The sequence below is a fragment of the Geotrypetes seraphini genome, chromosome 14, assembly GCF_902459505.1.
Source record: "Geotrypetes seraphini chromosome 14, aGeoSer1.1, whole genome shotgun sequence".
Taxonomy (NCBI): domain Eukaryota; kingdom Metazoa; phylum Chordata; class Amphibia; order Gymnophiona; family Dermophiidae; genus Geotrypetes; species Geotrypetes seraphini.
The window spans coordinates 39597022-39619694 of NC_047097.1; the positions used below are offsets into that span (position 1 = coordinate 39597022).

The 22673-nt window shown below is 43.7% G+C and overlaps 1 protein-coding gene across 5 annotated transcripts in view; it reads left to right on the forward strand.

Moving 5' to 3' along the window:
• Positions 1–12538, forward strand: part of MCEE (methylmalonyl-CoA epimerase) — a 59761-nt gene extending 47223 nt beyond the window's left edge. For 3 of the 5 annotated variants that reach the window (XM_033920109.1, XM_033920108.1, XM_033920112.1), the window contains exon 3: positions 9414–9940. In XM_033920109.1, the coding sequence (XP_033776000.1) occupies positions 9414–9566 (153 nt within the window). In that variant the 3' untranslated portion in view covers positions 9567–9940. Of the gene's footprint in view, positions 1–9413; positions 9941–10727 lie in introns of those variants that run through there. The other 2 variants (XM_033920110.1, XM_033920111.1) reach the window with 2 other exon arrangements.
• Positions 12539–22673: the final 10135 nt, after the last annotated feature.

Here is a 22673-nt window from a genome sequence, read left to right on the forward strand (position 1 = left end):
CAGAAGCCAAATCCATGAGCAATTTTAAACATCAATAACAGCACTTTCAATCTGATCTTCACCTCCAAATGGTGCCAATAAAACTGAACCAACAATGGGGTTATAAGAGAGTGTTTCAGTTGCCGTAATGATGACCCGATTGCAGTGTTCTTTGCCATTTGCGATGGCCTCGGTGCAGATGCAGGGAGACCTTAATATATATTACAATAATTCCAATACGGTTGTTCAGCTCTGGTACAACCTTATGAAATTCATCCTTGGGTAAATATACTCTCTATCTGTTTACAAGCCCATGTAAATAGGATGGTGCACCCACTTTCTACAGGGTGAGGGTTATAAAGTCATCGAGAATGACGCCTGAATATTGAACCTCCCACTTCACTGATGCACGCATCACAAATCTGTAGCCCTTTATTTGGCATTGTTGCTCAGGAGCAACATGTATCTTCTATGGCTGTTATGGGAGATCTGCATCTCCAAATGCCTATTAGCACTGTTGCTCACGTTCAACATCAAGTTACATGAAACAGCTGTTTTACCATCTGCCAGTTAAAGGGTTAAGAGAGTTGGCACAATAAAAACGGCATCATGGGAAACTACAAGAAGCTCTGTTAAAGCTTAATTATTAGCCCATCTTCTTCAAGCAAGCATAAACGCCTGAAAGCATTTAATAGCCACTGATGAGTGGATACCATGCTGAATGAAAAAAAGGTACATATGTAAAGATGGTAATAAACTCCACAAGAATTGATAAGATTACTTAAGGACTGCAGATAGATATTACATAAAAGAGCAGAACCTTGGTATGCACCTTTGTCCAACTTATACATGAGGAAATTAAACATCCAATCCTAATTTGTTGTGCATGCATCGATTAAATATCACCTAAATCACTTTAACATCACAGAATCAGTTCCAAGTGCTAGAAGCTGCCACAACAACTCATGTACCACTGATTCAAAGGCTGCAGAGGCATCTAAAAAATATCAATTGAAATCCATTGCCACTTTTCTTCAAACCTCAGATTGGCATGTCAAATAAACAGGCTATAAGAATTGCTTTGAGAATCCATGCTGCTGCTGATAAGGGGGCAAACGTTGGTCAGCGTGTATTTTTCATCTGGAGAAGTACTATGCATTCAATTAGCTTTGTGTAAAGAGGCTAGTGGGAGCCATGGGACAAAACATCCAAGGTGGATCCCTTAAAAAAAAAAAAGGATAAACACTTTGCCCTCTAGACATGTCATCACTCCTGATTTAAGTGATGACATAACAGGGTTTCCATCACTTTCTAACAATCATTACCCAGGTTTTGAGGCAGAGCTATAATGAGGATGTAACTGTATCCAATGATGTGAGAACCCTAGAAATTTCATGGCTGTGTGCAAAACAAATTCCACCCCACATGGGAATTGAGTTTATAACAGTTCCTGATTCAAAAGAAATAATTGCCAAGTATCGGAAGGAATAGAGAACTAAAACAGGTAGATGCCACTGGCTTGTTACCATGGGCAAACCTGCCACTCTCTGTGACAATTCAATGAGAAGTGCCGTTTCAGTAACGTGTAATTCTTCCTAATTCCCACCAAACAGCGCTATTCATGCAACTAGTATAAATAATACACACTAGCATGTTAGTTTGCCTCCAGCATTGCACCAATCTATGCAACACTTGCTTTTCATCCCTAAGTTAAGCATTACAGCATTTACAGAAAGGGTGATAGATGTGTGGAAGTCTACCGATTGGAGGTGATGGAGACAGAGAGTGTGTCTTATTTCAAGAAAGCCTGGGATAGGCACTTGGGATCTCTTAAAGAGAAAAAGAGATCATGGTTACTGCAGATGGGCAGACTGGATGGGCCATTTGGCCTTTATCTGCCATCATATTCCTATTGTGTTATGGCATACTGACCTGTTCCAAACCCTTTGTGCTATGTGGCGTAATGAAGGCCCATTGTAAAGTTGTAATCCAAGCAGTATCATGTTAGCCAAAAACTCTAACTTAATAAATTTTATCAAGTGATGTTCACTAGGAGAACTGCATTGCATTTACACTTTTGAGAAGTGAGCGAAAATAATGATCCAACTGAGGGACTAAAGCGATAAGATGAGGAAGACTGCTGTTCTTTGACCATGAAGTTGCCTCATGTAATGCACCCTTATGAACATCCCTAGTTCGAGGTCTGACCTGACAGGCGCTCCCCTTAAGCAGGTTCTATTGGTTCTTAAAGTGTGTGATGCCTAGGGCAGAAAGATGTTAGCAGGTAAGATTTCTATTGTTTCTCCCCAGGAAAATGCAAACCAAATACCATTGAGTTTAGCTCTCTTAGGATTTTAGCCTTCTGTTATGTGTGATCTGCACTGATAAGTTTCCCAGCACAGAGGAAAATACAGTAGAAAATGCCTTTAGAACTTCAGATCTCTTTTGGCCAAGACCTGTAACTTCAGCTTTGTTTAGCACTTAGAAAAACCCCTTCTTAGAGAAAATTTTTTTTGTTTAAATCTTTATTAATTTTCAAATGTTAACAGTGCAATACAATGAATTTAAACAAACACTACACAAAACGCACTTTATATACACAAATAATTTTAAAAAACAATCATTTTCTCCCCCCCCCCACCCCATAACTAATAAAGGAAGAAGTACATATTTAATTTCAGTAATATAGATAATTAAGTATAGCAAACAATAATATAGTCCCCACCCCCACTCTCCCGCCCTGGATGTGTAAAGAAGTCAAATAAAAGGAAAGGTACATGACAATTATTGTGACTCAATAAATGCAGTCAATGGGCTCCACATCATTTTAAATGCATTACTATATCCCAAACATTCCACGCTCATTAAGAACATAAGCAATGCCTCCACTGGGTCAGACCTGAGGTCCATCGTGCCCAGCAGTCTGCTCACGCGGCGGCCCAACAGGTCCAGGACCTGTGCAGTAATTCTCTATCTATACCCCTGTATCCCTTTTTCCAGCAAGAAATTGTCCAATCCTTTCTTGAACCTCAGTACCGTACTCTGCCCTATTACGCCCTCTGGAAGTGCATTCCAGGTGTCCACCACACGTTGGGTAAAGAAAACTTTCTAGCATTCATTCTGAATCTGTCCCCTTTCAACTTTTCCGAATACCCTCTTGTTCTCTTATTTTTCAAAAGTTTGAAGAATCTGTCCCTTTTTACTCTCTCTATGCCCTTCATGATCTTGTAAGTCTCTATCGTATCTCTTCTAAGTCTCCTCTTCTCCAGGGAAAAGAGTCCCAGTTTCTCCAGTCTCTCAGCATATGAAAGATTTTCCATACCTTTTATCAGACGTGTCGGTATCCTCTGAACCCTCTCGAGTAATGCCATATCCTTCTTAAGGTACGGCGACCAATATTGGACGCAGTACTCCAGATGCGGACGCACCATCGCCCGATATAACGGCAGGATAACTTATTTCGTTCTGGTAGTAATACCCTTCTTAATTATACCTAGCATTCTATTCGCTCTCTTTGCGGCCGCTGCACACTGTGCCGTCGGCTTCATTGTCATATCCACCATTACCCCCAAGTCCCTTTCTTGGGTACTCTCTTTCAATAACATCCCTCCCATCGTATAGCTGTACTTCGGGTTTCTGCTTCCCACATGTAGTACTTTACATTTCTCAACATTGAACTTCATCTGCCATCTCGTCACCCATTCCCCTAGTTTGTTCAAGTCCCTTTGCAATTCTTTGCAGTCCTCTTTAGTCCGAGCTCCACTAAATAGCTTTGTGTCGTCCGCAAATTTTATTATCTCACACTTCGTCCCTGTTTCTAGATCATTTATAAATATATTAAATAGCAGCGTAAGTTTGCCCATCAAAAAATGTAATTAAGTCAATCATAACTCTTCCAGTTACGTATCACCATCTAGATGGCTGTTCCCGTCATTATCAAGAAAAGTCTGCTTTTATGTCAATCCAAAGAAGGTTTAATATATAATAAAGTATCACAAATTATGGCTTCATAAGTCATTGGTATCGATGACCCAAGTACAGCATTGATTTGTCCCCAAATTGACTTCTAAAAATTGAGTATCAATGGACAATAGAACAACAGATGATCCAAAGTCCCTATATTATCTCTTAGAGAAAATTAATTTTCCTCTATCCTAGCTCCTTTTGAATTCCGATCGGGGGTGTTCGTTTGTTCTTTCATTCAATCATTCATTCTTGAGCATATTTGGTTTGGGGGGTCAGGGGCTTGGGGAGGTTGGTCCCCAAACTGGGAATCCATTTCCAGGGGACTCCACCTTAAGGATATTGGATTTTTAATCACAGCTAATTGTTGGGCTGGAAAGAATTTTAAAAAAGTTGAAGAAATGTTTTGGGGGCAAAATGATACAACCTTAATGAAATGGGACTAAATTTGACTTGGAGAAAGAACTGGTTAAAAATGGAACTAAATTTCAATTGAAATTTTAATTTCACGATTAAAGGATTTTCCCACTGCAGCAGCTTGTGACTCTGGGCAAGTCACTTAACCCTCCATTGCCCAGAATCACAAGGAGCTGCAATGGGAAAATAAATAACATACCATTAATCACACAATAAATTGTGATTGCAAATTTTAATCAAAAAGCAGCCTTAAAAAATTAAAGAATGAAAAGTAAGGAAAAGTTAAATGCAATTTTTCAATTTGAATCTTATAACTTAAAGAACCTAAACCACTTTGCAAAATGGCTGTAAAAACTGAGGCTGTTCATAGTTTACTTCAAAAGAACAAATAAAAGGAGGAGAGTGTGGCACAGTGGTTAAAGCTACAGCCTCAGCACCCTGGGGTTGTGGGTTCAAACCCACACTGCTCCTTGTGACCCTGGGGAAGTCACTTAATCCCCCCATTGCCCCAGGTACATTAAATAGATTGTGAGCCCACCAGGACAGATAAGGAAAATGCTTGAATAACCTGAATAAACTCATGTAAACCGTTCTGAGCTCTCCTGGGAGAACAGTATAGAAAATTGAATGAATGAATCTATAATAATAAAACGCTAAGCGCGCATGCGCACTCTTGCCGCGTGTTCCCTGAGTCCTGATCTGTCGGGATGTGGCTGGCAGAGTGCGCATGCGTGCTAAGGCAAAGGCGGTGCGGAGCGGAGGATGCCAGGAGGAGAGCTTGCCGGCTCCAGCCTGACTCACAGCAGGTAACACGCCGCGACTCCCCCCTCCCCGGCGCCGACCCTACCCAGCACACCCGAAACCCCCGTTGACCGTCCCAGCCGCACCTACCACCGCGCGACGAACACAAACCTTCCGGCTCCAGCAGCATCCCAGGCACAGTAAACACGCTGCTTCGGGCCTTCTACTGGCCTGATTTCCTCTGCCGTGTCCCTGATGACATTAGGCCAGTAGAAGACCGCGAAGCAGCAGTGTTTACTGTGCCTGGGACGCTGCTGGAGCCACATGATGCTGGAAGCAAAACAGAATAGCTGAGAGTTAAGATTGCTTGGGAGAGAGTATATGAAAGAGTATAGGCTGGGGGAGACAAGAAAGCCTGGAGAATCAAAATTCGTTTTCTTTATGCATAATGATCAAACATGCCTGAGCAGAAAGACTGGCTGGATCACTAGAGAGGGACTTCCCCAAGGCCTTGGCCATCACCCGCCTTATTCAGCACTGGGCCTGGGAGGCAGGCAGGCAGACTGGCATCGGGGGGGGGGGGGGTTTAAATAAAAGGGGGATGGGAGGCAGGCAGCCTGGCATCGGGGGGGTTCAATGGAAGGCAGGCAGGCTGGCATTGGGGGGTTTCAATGGAAGGGGAATGGGAGGCAGGCTGGCATCGGAGGGGGGTGGGGGGGTTTCAATGGAAGGCAGGCAGGCAGGCTGGCATCGGGGGGTGGGGTGGTATCCATGGAAACATACTGCTCAGGGGGATGGGAGGCAGGCAGGCATCGGAGGGGGGTTTCAATGGAAACATGCTGCTCAGGGGGATGGGAGGCAGGCAGGCTGGCATCAGGGGTGGGGGTGGGACAAAGTCTGGAAGATAATGATGGGGACATAGGAAGGAGGCACTGGGGGCACTGTGGACATAGGAAGGGGCACTAAGGACATAGGAAGGGGGCACTGAGGGCACTAAGGACATAGGGAGAGACACAGACAGAATAAATGACAGACAAGCAGCGTGCACAAAGAAAAAAAATACCCAGATAGACAGACATCTACTCTAGCACCCGTTAATGTAACGGACTTAAAGACTAGTAAATAAATAAACCTAGTAAAAAAGACAGTACATCAAGTTAATAAATGGGCTAGATCAGGAGTTTTTTTAAAAAATAGCGTATTTTTCGCTCCATTAAGACGCACCTGACCATAAGACACACCCTAAATTTAGAGAAGGAAAACAAGAAAAAAAAATTCTGAAACAAATTCTTCATGCCAGACTCTGAACCCAACCCTACACTCCTTGCCAGGCTCTGTACCCTGTCCCACTGTACTGCCTTGTCCTGCAACCTGTCCCTCAGTACCTTTTTTTAATCCCCCCTCTCTTTTTTATGGTAAAAACATTTTTTATTGGTTTCCAAAATAAATTACAAACAGGGCATAGCCCAAAACAGAAACAAGTCCCAAACAAAACTGGAAAAATAATCAAGAATACCACAGCATGAACCCCCACCCCCTCCTAGAGCAGGGAGCAACCTCCAGTATGCAGAATAATGAAATAAAAATTAAAACAATCTTTTTTAACCTCCGTCCCTTTTTAAAACACCCCTGTCCCGTCCGGTAGCGAAGATATAAATTTTTAACACCTCCCCGGTTGGGTCTTTTAAAAACACCCCTGTACCTTTTTTAACCCTCGTCCCTTTTTAAAATACCCCCCACCGCCCAGTCCTGTCCCTGTTCAAATCGCCCCCATTGCCTGGTGCTCCAGCGGTGTCAGAGCCACCCTCTGAATGTTGTTTTCAGTATTGGCCGGCAGGCGCGAGCTCTGCCCGCCTGCCTGGGACAGCGCCACCCTCCGAATGGTGCCTTCAGTTCTCGCGAGTCTCTTCTCTAAAATCTTGTGTCTATATTCTGACAATGGCTACCTGACGCCTAACTGTCTAAGTCCCAATTAACACTTGTTAAGACCTTTAAATCGCTCGTTTACCACTTAAATCAGATGCCTAAACCAAGCCTAAAGTTAGGTGCAGTTTGCAGAATCGGGGGCCTTAATGTATATTTTAATTTATTTTGAAAATATCTGTATTGAGCATTTCCAAAGCAACATGAATACACAATACAAAATGTTCTAATAATGACTCAAAAAAGTGAGAAACACAAATGAACTGGAGAAGAAAGGTTGCTCCAAACCAACACATTTCTACCCCTCCCATGTATCCCAGGACCCTGTCCCTTCCCCCACCCATATAGGAGGAAATGTTTCTGTGGAAAAAGAAAACCAGGATTAAGGGTTAGATTCACAAAGCAAACTGATCGTGTACCGATCAGGCAGGTTCGACAATCTAGCCCTTAGTGTTAAGTAATTGGCTTCAGGCTGTTTCAAATTTATTACTTTTAGAGTGGTAAAACTAAACCTATACCACCATCCAATAAATCTACAAATATCCCAAGTAAAAAATAATATGCAGCTAGAACTAACGACAGCTCAATGCTGGCTTTAAGGTTTAGCGTGCACGGCAATTCAGTGCGCATTTATGCCCTAACGTAGCTTAGTAAAAGGAGCCCTAAATATTTGTGTGTTCTCTAGACCAGTCTCTCTCAAAATTTTTTTGTTCTGACACACTAAAGCCCCCTTTTTACTAAACCGCGCTAGAAGTTTTTAGCACCGGGAGCCGCACTGAATGCCCTGCGCTGCTTCTGACGCTCATAGGAACTCTGAGAGTCAGGAGCAGCGCACGGCTCCTAGCGCGGTTTATTAAAAGGGGGCCTAAATGTGGCAAATGTTTTTCGTGGCACACTATAATTGAAATTATGAAATTACAAAACCAACAAAAAATTAAATTTGAGAGTTATTTATTTAAAGTTCTTTAAGCTATGTATGGGTAATTGTAACAGTGGTGAAACTAAAATACAGTGGAACCTTGGTTTACGAGCATAATTTGTTCCAGAAGCATGCTCGTAAACCAATTTACTCGTATGTCAAAGCGAGTTTCCCCATAGAAAGTAAGGGGAATTCGCTTGATTTGTTCCATCTCCCATCCCCCCCAGCCACCGGCTCTGCTCCACCTCACCACATCCCCAGAAGACCCCCCCACCCCCGAGGCCACTGATGTGCTTCTATATCTCCCCCCTCGTCCGCAAACACTTCCCCCCCCTCGTGAACCGGCATCGCCCCTCCCTCCTCACGCGAACTAGCATCCCCTGCCCAAACTGCTAGTCTACTCCCCATGTGGCACCGACACACAGCACCAAGCCACAGGAGAGAGGCGGGAGCCAGAAGGCCTCGAGCATGCGCAGATGCTCAAAGCCCAGTCGGAGGAGAGGCACAATCTTCGGACACCAGCACCTTCTGTGGCTTGGTGCTGCATGCCGATGCCACATTGGGGGGAAAGCTTGCAGTTTGGGCGGGCAGGGGATGCCAGTTCGCGCGGGGGGGGGGGGCGGGCGTTCGTGACGAAGGAAGTGTTGGTTCGCGGGGGGCAGTGTTTGCGGGCGTGGGGGGGCGATGCCGGTTAGTGGGCAGGGGAATTCGCAAATCGAGCCAATGCTTGATTTGCGAGAATGTTTTGCTCATCTTGCAAAATACTCGCAAACCGGTGCACTCATAAACCGAGGTTTGACTGTAGATAGAATTGCTAATCAATGCGATGGATGTGCTTGTTTTTGAGTGCAAATTAACTCAAAATGCGACTCGATAGTCAACAAGCAAACACGCATTTCATCATCCACCACCTGCATTTGTTCTCTTTTTTTTTTATTTTTATTTTTTTCAATTTAATTTCTGTCAGAGCTGAAAATCCAAGTTCGCAAAGATAAGATCCTAACAGTAACAAAGCCTTGAATGTTTTGTTGCTCAACTTAGGATAACTAATGCCTAAAAAATAAAAATAAAATTGCTTGCTATTAGTTTCCAAAGACCAATTATGTCAAAGAATGATGCTTGTCTGGGAAGTTGTATCCTTACGCACACAAACGCTTATAACATTGACAGACGCTTATAACATTGACAGACTCTTGTATGTGATGTACACGTCATCTATTGTAGTGTATGCTTATGAAGGGATTTTTTTTTTTAATAAAGTAAAATTCTGATCTCTCGTGGCAGTTTGAGAGACACTGCTCTAGATTAATCTCTAGATTGCTTTATTTCTAAGATAGCTACTTCATCACTGTTTGAATTGCTAGTGTTTCTCAGAGTTGTCTTCTTGACTGCCCTTCAGTGTCCTTATAGAAGAGTGAAACTTCATCACTGCCTATAAATGTATTTTCCCCTTTCTCCTTTTTTTTTCTAGGTAGATGACATCAAAGCAGCGATGGCACATCTAAAAGAAAAGAAAATCCGGATATTGAGTGAAGAGCCAAAAATAGGTGCACATGGCAAACTTGTGATCTTTCTACATCCAAAAGACTGCAATGGAGTCCTTGTGGAGCTCGAGGAAGCCTAATATGTGATTAAGGCTTAGTGGAATATAAATGTGTTTAAAATAGATAAAAGATAGAATAAACTGTACAATGCTGGGGGGAAGCGTATTCAAGCTTCATTATCAGCATGTGTAAAACCCATATCATTTGGTAACTACTGCCTTTCATATTGATTAATGAAGCCACTGTTCCCTGACAGAGTAAACTTGAATAATTTTCAAATGTAAATAACTGCATGTCACACTTTTTAAGGTTTAAACTGTGTCTGCCATGGATTTATTTTCTTCTTTTCTTTTAAAATTATGCTTCTTACAAGTTAATTTTAATTGTATATCATTTCAGTAGTTTTTATTAATGTGTGGATGTTGTATTTAATAATAATAACTTCTGAAATGTTTTTGGTTTTGTATATTTAGCTACCTCTCCTACCTGTTACTTCTCTCCCTGTCACTGTTCTTGAAAGTTCTACAAATGGTTCGTTTTTTTTTTTTGTTTGTTTTTTTAATCTTTATTAATTTTCAAACTTTGACAGCGCAATACAATTTAACATAAACACTACAAAAAACACACTTTAAATCCACCATTAATACAAAAAAACAAACATTTTCTCCCCCCTCCCCATAACTAATAGAAGAAGACATATGTAATTACAATATTATAATTAAGTAATTTTAATAACCGGAATACATTTCCCTCCAACCACCCACCTACCCTGGATGTGTAAATAAATCTAATAAAAGGAAAGATACATGACAATTATTGCAATGCAACAAATGCAGTCAATGGTATCCACACCTTATTAAATGTATTTCTAAACCCCAGACATTCCACATTCATTCTCTCATACTTATAAGTGGTACAAACATTTGCCCACCAAAATGTGTAATTAAGTCTGTCGTAGCTCTTCCAATTTCGTATAACCATTTGGATAGTTATTCCCGTCATGATCAAGAAAAGACGGCTTTTATATTTATCCAGAGAAGGCTTAATATGTAATAGCGTACCACAAATTTTGGCTTCATAAGTTAACGGAATTGATGATTCAAGAATAAGGTTGATTTGTCCCCAAATTGACTTCCAGAAATTAAGTATCAATGGACAATAATATAACAGATTTCCCTTCCCTTGCTGACCTCCGCCATCACTGGTCTCTCCCTGATATGCCTTTCTTTGCTTATTTACAGCTGCGTCATTTTTATGAGGCCTCTCGGAAGTGCGCCCCAACTGGCTATCGTTTCCTGAAGGTTGACCACATCTTTCTCTCTCTCCCTGCCTCTATGAATTCTCTCTCCACTTGGTATAGGATGGCCCGGGCAGAACAACCGGACGCTCGGCTCCTTGGTTTGGCTTCCCAATGGACTGAGGAGCTGGGGGAGACGGTCGGGGTTGAGATGTTGGTTGCCTGCTTTTCCAGCATCCCCAGAGGGGCGCGGAACGTCTCCCTGCAGGAAATACAATTCAAAATACCGCACATACTTTACTTGGGTACGGGGCAGGAGGGCGGGCCTTTGGGAATCTGATATCTGTGTTAAATGTCAGCGTATGCGTGGCACCCTTGTACCCATGTTACTGGAATGTCCGCAGCTGGAAACTTATTGGAATGGGGTGTTGGATTTCTTGACTCGGGTTGTGCAACTGCCTTTTCAGTGGTCCTATTTACTTATTCTATGTGAGGGGGAGGTGTTAGACCATGGTCTTAGTTCGGAACACTTGCGCTTTTTGTACACTGCTCTGTTGGTGGCCAAGCGTGGAGTGCTCCGTCTTTGGATGGATGTCAGTGCGCCTGAGGTGCTAGGATGGAAGCGCTTCTTACTCGAGGTGGCTCGATGGGAGCTTCGCATTTGCCCGGAGCCGCTGTCGGCGTCCCGGCGCCTGTATCGCTCTCTGTGGGATGCTACCATATTGGAGGTTGGCTCTCTGTGACTGGATGTGTGTCTTGCCCTGGACTGGGAGGGGGGGGGGGGCTGTCTGCTTCTTCGTTTGCTTGGATGGTTGCTGGTGTGTGAGTGTGCGGATCGGTATGAATGAGGTATGGGTGTTGTGGTGTGTATGAGTTGGCTGGATATTGGGGGTTTCTTTCCCTGTGTTTCCCTTGGGGGTTTTGTTCATTACAAAAAGTTGAATTGTACTGCTCAGCTTGCATGCACTTTGCGCTTCTTTCTTATGCGGACTGAGCCGGGGTGGCTTTTGTTTTGATTTGATTTGCCCTTTTCGGGACCTCGTGGGGTTTGTCTTCCCCTCCTCTGGGGGGATGCTCACCTGTTTGCTATGATGCTTTGCTCATTCCTTGCTCTGTCTGAATTGTATTGTTTCCCTTGGCTGTTCAGTGCTTTTCTGTTCAATAAAAATTATTTCAAACAAAAAAAAAAATAATATAACAGATGATCCAAAGTCCCTATATCAATATGACAATGCCAGCATCTATTAGACTTACAGCTGTCTAATTTTTGTAAACGAACTGGGGTCCAAAAAATCCTATGTAATAAAAATAACCATGTTTGTCTCATAGATGCTGACACCGTACATTTCAACCTCCAAGGCCAAGTCTACAAATGGTTCTTAATATTCGGAAGAAGGGGGGTGGGTCCTTATTCAAAAATGCAAGAGTCACAAAAGTGTGCATGTGAGCAGCTAAATGATCTGGAGCAGGCCAAATGAAAAGGCTGAACACTGTAATGGTTTTAATTTACCAATTATAAAAGCTTAAATCCGTTGTCAAATAGTATTTATCGGTACTCTAATATTAGTGATGGATTCTCGCAGTTTATTGGTTTTCTTTGAGACTAGACATTAGTTAGATTAATTAGTAACAGTAGCCTTTTCACAGTAAAACTAGCATCCCAAGTAAAACAGGGCTCGGAGCAACTGGTGCCCACACCCAGTAACAGATAGGGAACAATAATAATAATAATAACAGCTTATATACCGCAATACCGTGAAGTTCTATGCGGTTTACAAAGATTAAGCAAAGGTACAAATTGATTGACTTTAAGAGGGGAGGAAGAAAGAGGGTTAATAGGACAGGAAATCCATTTTTGAGGAGAGAGTGATCAGTAGAACAAGTTAATCACTATAGAGGGGAGAGAGAAGAGAGGATCAGTTGTCTAGATACTTTAGGAACAGGTGTGTTTTCAGACGTTTCCTAAATTCCTCATAAATAATGGGCGAAAGCAATTGTTCTAGGTCTTTACCCCATGATGCTGCTTGGTGCGAGAGAAGATGTTCATGGTGTTTTTTCAGTTTACAACCTCTCACTGGGGGGGAAACGAAGTTGGAATGTGAGCTTCTCTTGTGTCTGTTGGCTGAGAAGATGAAAAGGTCAGTTATATATTTAGGGGCAAGTCCGTGTAGTGCTTTGAAGCAGAAGCAGGCAAATTTAAACTTTACGCACGCCTCCATTGGCAGCCAATGCAGCTGCCGGTAGTAGGGTGTCACGTGGTCAAACTTCCTCAGCCCAAAGATCAGTTTGACTGTTGCATTTTGCATCAATTGTAAACGCTGCCTGTTCTTTTGGGAAATTGCTAAATAGGCGATGTTACAGTAGTCAAGTAGACTCAGTACGAGGGATTGGACTAGGGTTCTGAATGCCACTGTATCGAAATAAGCTTTAATGGATCTGGGTTTCCAGAGAGTGAAAAATCCCTTTCTGATCAAGGAGTCCACCTGGTCTCTCATGGTTAGGCACTGATCCAAAGTTACACCTAGTATCTTTATGGTAGGTTGGATAGGGTAATTAAGATTATTGATACATAGTGGTGATTTGGTGTCAAGCGGATGTGGCGAAGCAACGAAGAACAATGGGACTAATGATTGGCATAGAGGTAAAAAGCAGGATGTGGAAACTGAATCATAGCATTCTGTGCATCAAAACTGCCTTGAACCCTAATGTAATGTATCCATTAGAAGAAAGCAAAGAGACATGTCATGAATATTTTTCTTATCTTAAAATTGTTCTGATTTTTAAAGGAATATGTTTGTATCTGTGGGAATATACAATATGATGTGAAAAATATTACATATGCGGAAATCAATATAGTAGAATTTCAAAACAGATACAACCAGAAGGTTATTCCACAGTAGTATAAATGACAGAAGCAAGTGCCATATAGACTAATAGATTTATTGTGTTATAATAAACTTTAGAGGTCAGGAGCTTGATGGTGCCATTTAACAATGTGGTCTCTTGTCCTCAAAACCTCATGCCACAATAAATCTTAGTCTATTATGTGGCATCAGCTTCTATTTCTATAATTTTGCAAGTTGGAGCATTTTTCATTTGAGTTTCTTTGGGAAAAAAGAGAAATATATCTCATGTAAAGCACATTAAATAGGTCGAGAAGAAATGCGGGATTTCCTGCTTCCCTAGCCTTTACAGTAATGTTTGAGTTAGTTTTGTAGGTTATGTTATACCGTTTGATTCTCTTGCTGTTGAGAAAGTTCTGTTCTGTTAGAGCAAAATAGATCAAATGCATCTATGTGAAATAAGAATAAGAAATCAACAAGGAGACCGTTTCCCTTATCTTCATTCCCCAGCACTCTCCACCATCAGAAAAATTTGCTAAGCCTCTGTGTGGTTGGTTGGTTTGATAGGCAGGTTTTTGTTTTATTGTACAGAAGCAATTCCAGTGTAACATACTGTAGCAAGTACTGCTGTGAAGCATCCTTTGCACTATGGAGAAAAGCTAGATTATTTGGGGGTGATGTTCCATCAGAAGTATGCTGTGTGCACAACAATGTTTTTAGTATTTATTGTATGTATTATAATGCTCAACATCTGTTTGATTCCCGCTCCCCCCTCCCACCCCCCATCCCAACAGCCATCCTCTCTAGCAAATTATCCTGACTCAGGGATATGGTACCAGGAGCTGCAAAGAATAGATTCACATAATCAGTTTTTGTAGCACATATAATTGGCATGTGAGACCCATTCCAATGCAGCTGCTTGCAAGCTATATAATAATGGCAAAGTAAACAGGAGGTACTAAAGCCTCACAGGTTTTGCATTTTTCTCCTAAATTCCTTGGTTGGCTCGCCCCCTCATTTTCCCATGAAAAAAGTGTTGGCCAGATGGTTGAGAAAGTTGGGTCACCATCCAGTCACGTGGAAACCTATTGCTCATGATCATCTGCTTGCATTATTATGAGAGGTGGTTCTTTAGGTTGTTTCTTTCGCATAGGAGATTGTCCTTTCTCACATTGCCTTTTCAATTGCATTTTTTTTTTTTTTTTTTTTTGCAGCCTTCCAGATAAGTGAATTAGTCACTGCATGCAAAAAATAAAATAGCCATTGTTGGTCTGCTTATGCAATTTTGTCTGGCCCAATACTCAAATTTATATTTATAGTGCTGCAAAACAGGCCAAATGGATCAATCTGATTAAGATCCATGGTCTTACAACATGTCCTGTTAGTGCTATTAGGTAATATATTGTACTGTGTTTGAGGAACAAACCCTTGTTGTCCATGCTGATGGTTTCCTTTTAATCCATTATCAGTTCCTAGCAGTGCTGAAGAGAAACATGGTCAATAGTGGGTTTGTCCTTTCATGGTTTTTGGTACACATTCATTCAGAACTGGCACAGCATCTAATACAGCTATCCTAGTCTTAGTTCCATTGCAGTACAACAGATTATTTGCCTCAAGCAGCTAGTACTCCTTCACCTCTGATTAATTTTATCTGATCTTTATTTTCCAGACGCTTATCAATGAAAATGCACAATCTGATCATGGGACATTCATTCATATATTGGGCTTTCTAAGCTGGCTGGTACCTAAAAATTTTTTCTAGTTTTTTTTAATGTTTCCACTCCACTATAAATTCCTGTCTCATGGCAGTGTTCATGAAAGGTGGACAGCTCTCCCTGTCCTGCATAATTTAAGTACATGGATAGGCCACACAGATATTCAGTGGACTGATTTCCTGTTCACTGCTGGAGCACTCTGGAGCAGCACATCCTGACACATTAATGTTTCATCTTTGTAACACTGTAGACCAGGGGTAGGGAACTCCGGTCCTCGAGAGCCATATTCCAGTCAGGTTTTCAGGATTTCCCCAATGAATATGCATGAGATCTATTTGCATGCACTGCTTTCACTGCATATTCATTGGGGAAATCCTGAAAACCCGACTGGAATGCAGCTCTCGAGGACCGGAGTTCCCTACCCCTACTGTAGACTATATGTCGGCTTGAAAGCTGTTCCACATAGGAGCAATCTCATGTTGCTAATATCCTGGTTAACTGGTACACTGTTATTATGGTCTGAGACTATCCGGTGGACTCCATTCTGATCAGTTTCGAGATCCATTTCAAAATGCAATAGACAAATCAGAAAATTTTGCAATCACTTGGGTGGATGGGTGCTCCACCTTGGGCACAGTTGAATCTTTTCAAACTGCTTCAACTTGTACTGTAGTGATAATAAAGGATAAAGACTTCTTTATTTTAGGTCACAAACAAGCTCTTTCTTCTGCTATGCTGATTGCATCTCGATAATGTTGGACCACAGCTGAGTTTGGGAATCTTGTTATCGCTCGCCCCTCTCCTTTGGGCTTGGGAATTATGGACAGCTTATGTAAAACTTTGATGGCGTGTCTCAGCACCAGACTGTGAATCCTCCCGGAGATGCCAGGTCATTCACCCTAGAAAGGAGTTGTGATCTTGTGCCAGCCAAAACTTCTGGGCCATCTTAGCTATGCTCCTGCTTAGAACAAACCTGAATGTCTTCTAGTAAAGATATATTGTCTAGTCTTGGGTACTAAGCTAGACTCCCCTGTTAGAGCTCTATGCAATGAAGTTGCAGTCTTTATTTTCCAATGAAACTGAGCTCTCTATAATTTTATGTGCATGGCCTTTCACAGCAACTGGGTGGTTTGGGGGGGGGGGGGTGAGGCTGAGGTCATGGTTGCCTCATTAACCACTGATACAAATGCACAAGATCAGTTTTTGTAGGAAGAGAGAGCAACATGTAAAATCAATACTTAATTTTTATAAGATATTGTGCATATTTTAATTAGGATTCTTATCAGTTGCCACAGTTAAGTGTTTTTCCAGAATGGAAAAGTTTCTCTGTGCTTTTAGTACCACTCTTGTAGCCATACTGAGAAAAGGAAGTAAATTGGTACAAAAAGCATCAATCAGCTCCCTACTATTCAACAAGAGCTAGAGTTAGCAATTGACACTGAAGAAATTGCAGATAATGAAGAAGTGGGGATGGAACAGTATTATTTTTTTAATTATTTATATACCACTTATAGCCAAAGTGGTTTACATTCAGGTACTTTATCATATTTCCCCATCTGTCCCAGTGGGCTCAAACTCTAGTGTACCTGGGGCAACGAGGGGATTAAGTAATTGGCCCAGGGTCACAAGGAGCAGTGAGAGACTTGGAACCCAGAGCCTCAGGGTACGGAGGCTGTAGCTCTAACCCCTGTGCTACACACTCCCAGTACATATCAACCAGATGAATATTTGTTAAGATAATTATTTATAGAATAGCACCTAGCAGGGATTCACCCACCCAATTTTGTCACAAGGAATTGCCTCGAGAACTCCATTCTTTGGGTAAGTCTCTCTTGTCTGTATCCTTCTCCTCTACTGCCAACTCCTGACTCCATCCCTTCTGCCTTGCTTCGCCATATGCCTGGAACGGCCTTCCTGAATCAGTATGCCAGGCTCCATCTCTAGCAGTATTCAAACCCAGGCTCAAAGCCAACTTTTTGAAGATGCGTTTCCAACTTGTAATTCTGCTATATCTGTTTCTCATTCCCTCTCTAGTTCTACATCCCTTTGTATTTCCCTTCATGAGCAGCATATATTGATCTACCCTGTGTCCAGTGTGTCTTGTCCTAATTAGATTGTAAGCACTTATTAGCAGGGACTGTCTCTTGCATGTTTAATGTTCGGCGCTGCATGCATCTGGTAGTGCTAAGAAATGATAGAACTAGTAGTAAATCCTGTTGTATCTTTTGTGAATGGCCCTGACCCAGGGCCGGATTTAGATGAAAAGAGGCCTAGGCTATTCCACTTATGAGGCCCTTTCACCTCCCATTTTTAAGTTTGTAAATACAGACAGATAATAAAATACATCATTACTGTGATATATCAATATGTTAAATGAAACATGTTGTTATTGGTACTAACCTTTATAAAAAATGTGACACGGATAATAAATAAAAAAAAGTCGAGAACACTTATTTGAACATTTATTCTCAGCACCATATATAGTACTTGTAACAATAACTAATCAAACATAACACACAACATTTAAAAAGAAACAAAATTCAAATAATGAAAATCTTTGACTACGAAAATAAAATATACAAGAAAAATTATCATATTTTCTATTAAATTAAATATATTCAATACATTGAAGATTAAACCAAATTCAATTCAGATAAATTTATTTCATAATAATTTGCATTTAAAGTTTAAGTATGAATTATTATGAATTTTAAATCTTAAACTAAACCAAAAATGGAACTTTATTCAAACAAAATCCAGATTAAAAAAAAGAAAATATCAAATTGTATATCATATTAAATTTTATGTTAATAGTTATTTTATTTAAGAACTAATTCAATCCAAGTATACATTTAAAACGAAATAGTAGATTAGAAGAATTTCTTTCTAAACTTTTTCACACAGAATTCTTCTATAAGTTCACCAAAATCTATTTTTCTGAAGGTCTCATTTTTGATGCACAAAATACTCAATGAAGACAACCTCGTCTGGGTCATTGTGCTTCTTAATTGATTTTTGATATTTTTAAGTCTTGAAAATGACCTTTCTCCAGTACAATTAGTGACTATTAAACTGAGAAACAGCCGTAAGATTGATTCCACATTGGGGAAGGCCACTTGAATATTTTCTTTGAATATTATTTGACTAGTCATTAAGCCCATTACATTAACGGGTGCTAGGATATATGTCTGTCTGTCATTCTTTATTTCTGTCTCTCTCTCCCTCCCGCTATCTTTCTTTATCCCAGGACAAGCAGGCAGCATATTCTTTACGCATGGGTGACGTCACCGACGGAGCCCACGGTACGGACCTTTTTACTAGAAAGTTCTAGTTGGCCGCACCGCGCGTGCGCGAGTGCCTTCCCGCCCGACGGAGGAGAGCGTGGTCCCCAGTTTCTTCGTTTCCGCGGAGCGAAGAAGACGTGCGTTTTTCAACTCCGATTGAAAACCTCTTTTTGCCTTCCCGCTCGCGTTCTTTTTTCGTTTATTTACCTTCGGGTTGCTTTTTTATTTCATTTCCAAAAAAAAAAAATATTTTCTTTTTGTTTCGTTTTTTGTCTTTGCCCCGGCGGGGCCTGTTGTCACGATCCAGGCCTCGGGGTTTGATTTTGCGGAGGCCGTGTTTCCATTCATGCCCCCGCAGCCCGGTTTTAAGAAGTGCCAGCGGTGTGCACGCCCGATCTCCCTCACTGACCCACACAATTGGTGTTTACAGTGTTTGGGACCGGAGCATCGGGCGGACTCGTGCACCCGCTGTGCCACTCTTAAAAAACGCACTTTGAAGAATCGCCAAATCCAGCAAAGTCTGCTGTTCGGCACCGGCCCGACTATGGACTCGACTTCTTCAACTGCGGCACCATCGAAGTCGGCACCGACCACTTCGACACCGCCCGACATCACATCGGCGCCACCGGCGCCAGGTAAGCCGGCTAAGAAGCCTTCCACCCTTGAGCGCCCTCCCACCTCGGTGGCGACACCGGCTCTTTCGGCTCCACGCCGAACTAAAAAGCGCTCCGCTCCGATATCGGTGAGTGCCTCGTCATCGGCCTCCTCATCGCCGGAGCGTAGAGCGGCACCCATGGAACCAAAGCAGAAAAAAGTGGTTCCGGTGCCACCCCTGGATGACCGCATTGCGGCCATCCTCCAGGATAAGTTGCAGGAACAACTCCAAACGCAACTTAAACAGCTCTTGCCCTCTATCCTGGCACCGCTGCTTTCGGTACCAGACCGGCCCGAGCCCCACACCGTCCAACCGGTATCCACGCCATCGGTACCTATGGACCCATCCATGCCCATTCTCTCGGCACCGCATATCCATGCCCATGCCGAGGCCGTCGCTCTGACGACATCCGATCCTCCTCGGGACCGAGCGGAACACCGGTCTTCCCGCGAACCTGACCGGCACCGTTCTTCCCGGGACCGAGACAGACACAGGTCTTCATCCCCCGGTACCGTCTCGGTACGCTCAGGCAAGTCTCGGTCTAAAGCTCATCATACCGAGCCTTCCACTCCAGTCTCTCGGCACGCACACACCGATGTCAGAGACCCGGACCTCTGGGAGGAATCTCCCCTCGGTACCGAGGAGGATGCATCGTCGTCGGACGAAGAGCCCTCGGCCCCCGATACCACATCTAAACCTGAGCAATCTTCCTTTTCGAAATTCCTCAGGGAGTTATCGGGGGCCTTATCTTTGCCTCTGGAATCTGATTCCAAGAAATCACAAGCTTTCCTGGAGGCATTAGATTTCGATCAACCCCCTAAGGAGTTCCTGAAGTTACCCGTGCATGACATCCTACGGGAAACTTTTTATAAAAATTGGGAAAATCCATTAACTGTCCCTGGGGCACCCCGTAAACTGGATAGCCTTTACAGGGTTATTCCAATCCCGGGATTTGATAAACCCCAGCTGCCCCATGAATCTCTCCTGGTTGAGTCCACTTTAAAAAAGACTCAAGGCTCCAGTGTCTATGCCTCTACCCCTCCTGGCAGGGAGGGCAAAACTATGGACAAGTTTGGCAAGCGGCTCTACCAGAATGCCATGCTTGCCAACAGGGCAAACAATTACTCTTTCCACTTTTCATTCTACCTGAAACATCTGGTAATGCAACTCTCCGCCATGCAAAAGTACATGCCGGAGCACAAGGTCCCACTATTCCAGCAGCACATCTCCAGCCTGCTTCAACTTAGAAAATTTATGGTACGCTCCATCTATGACTCCTTTGAGCTCACCTCTCGTGCATCTGCCATCGCTGTGGCCATGCGCCGCCTGGCCTGGCTCAGGGTCTCTGATCTGGATGTCAACCATCAGGACCGACTAGCCAACGCCCCATGTATGGGAGACGAATTGTTCGGAGAGTCTCTGGATACCACCACACAAAAACTCTCCGCCCATGAGACCAGATGGGATACTCTCATTAAACCAAAGAAGAAGGCCCCTCCTGCTCGGCCTTACAAACCACAGTCTTCTTACCAGCGCAGGTTCTCCGCTAGGCCGCTTAACCCGCCTTCACAGCAACCTAGGCGGGCTCGCCAACAACACCACAACCAGGCTCGTGCACAGTCTAATCAACCTGCCAAGCCTCTTCCTCCTGCCAAACCTTCTCAGCCCTTTTGACTCCTCTCTCCAGGGCTTAGCCAGTCTTCCACCCTCATTGCCTCTTCCTCAACCAATCGGGGGCAGGCTCCACATTTTTCTCAGCCGTTGGGAGGTCATCACATCGGACCAGTGGGTCCTCAACATCATCCGCCACGGCTACTCTCTCAACTTCCAGACTCTTCCACCAGACAATCCTCCCGTAGAGTCTGCTTCTCTTTCAACTCAAACCCCCCTCCTCCTGAGGGAGGTCCAATCCCTCCTTCTCCTCAATGCCATCGAAGAAGTACCTCTGGAACAAAGGGGCCGGGGATTCTACTCCCGTTACTTTCTGGTTCCAAAAAAGACAGGAGACCTACGTCCCATTCTCGATCTCAGGGACCTCAACAAATGTCTTGTCAAGGAGAAGTTCAGAATGCTCTCCCTTGCCACGCTTTACCCTCATCTCTCTCAGAACGACTGGCTATGTTCCCTGGACCTCAAAGAGGCCTACACTCACATACCAATCAATCCAGCTTCACGTCGCTACCTAAGATTCCAGGTGCACCATCGCCATTATCAGTACAAAGTGCTACCTTTTGGCCTCGCTTCATCACCCAGGGTGTTCACCAAATGCCTCATTGTGGCGGCGGCCTTCCTCAGGTCTCACAACCTCCAAGTGTTTCCCTACTTGGACGATTGGTTGGTGAAAGCGCCTACGTCTCCACTTGTGCTACAAGCCACTCATCAGACCATCTCTCTCCTCCACCTCCTGGGGTTCGAGATCAACTACCCCAAGTCGCATCTGCTTCCCACGCAGCGCCTTCAGTTCATTGGAGCAGTTCTCGACACCACACTAATGAGGGCGTTTCTCCCCTCCGACCGTCAGCGGAACCTGCTCCGCCTGTGTCGTCAGGTGCTCCTTCATCACTCCATTTCTGCCAGACAGATGATGGTCCTCCTGGGCCACATGGCCTCGACGGTGCATGTGCTTCCCCTGGCACGACTCCACCTCAGGACACCTCAATGGACTCTGGCCAACCAATGGTCGCAGACCTCGAACCTTCTTTCTCATCCCATCTCTGTGACATCGTCTCTTCAGCAATCTCTACAATGGTGGTTGAACTCCTCAAATCTTTCCAGGGGCCTTCTTTTTCATCTGCCCCCGCATTCCATGACCATCACCACGGATGCCTCCCCTTATGCATGGGGAGCTCACCTGGGAGACCTACGCACCCAAGGTCTTTGGACCCCGCAGGAGCGTCTTCATCACATCAATTTCCTGGAACTACGAGCCATGTTCTATGCTCTGAAGGCCTTCCAGCACCTTCTTTGCCCTCAGGTTCTGCTCCTGTGCACAGACAACCAAGTTGCCATGTACTACATCAACAAACAGGGCGGCACCGGATCTCGCCTCCTTTGTCAGGAGGCTCTTCGCATTTGGACCTGGGCCACGGCCCGCAGTCTCTTCCTCAAGGCTGTCTACATCCAGGGCGAACAGAACTCCCTGGCCGACAATCTCAGCCGCATCCTTCAACCTCACGAGTGGACTTTGGACCCTCCCACGCTCCACTCCATCTTTACTCGCTGGGGCACTCCGCAGGTGGACCTATTTGCAGCTCCTCACAACCATCAGCTGCCCCAGTTCTGCTCCAGACTCTTCTCTCCTCATCGTCTGGCCCCGGATGCATTCCTTCTCGACTGGACGGATCGGTTCCTCTATGCCTTTCCTCCTCTACCTCTGATGTTGCGGACTTTATCCAAACTCCGCAGGGACGGAGCCACCATGATCCTCATAGCTCCCCGGTGGCCTCGTCAACA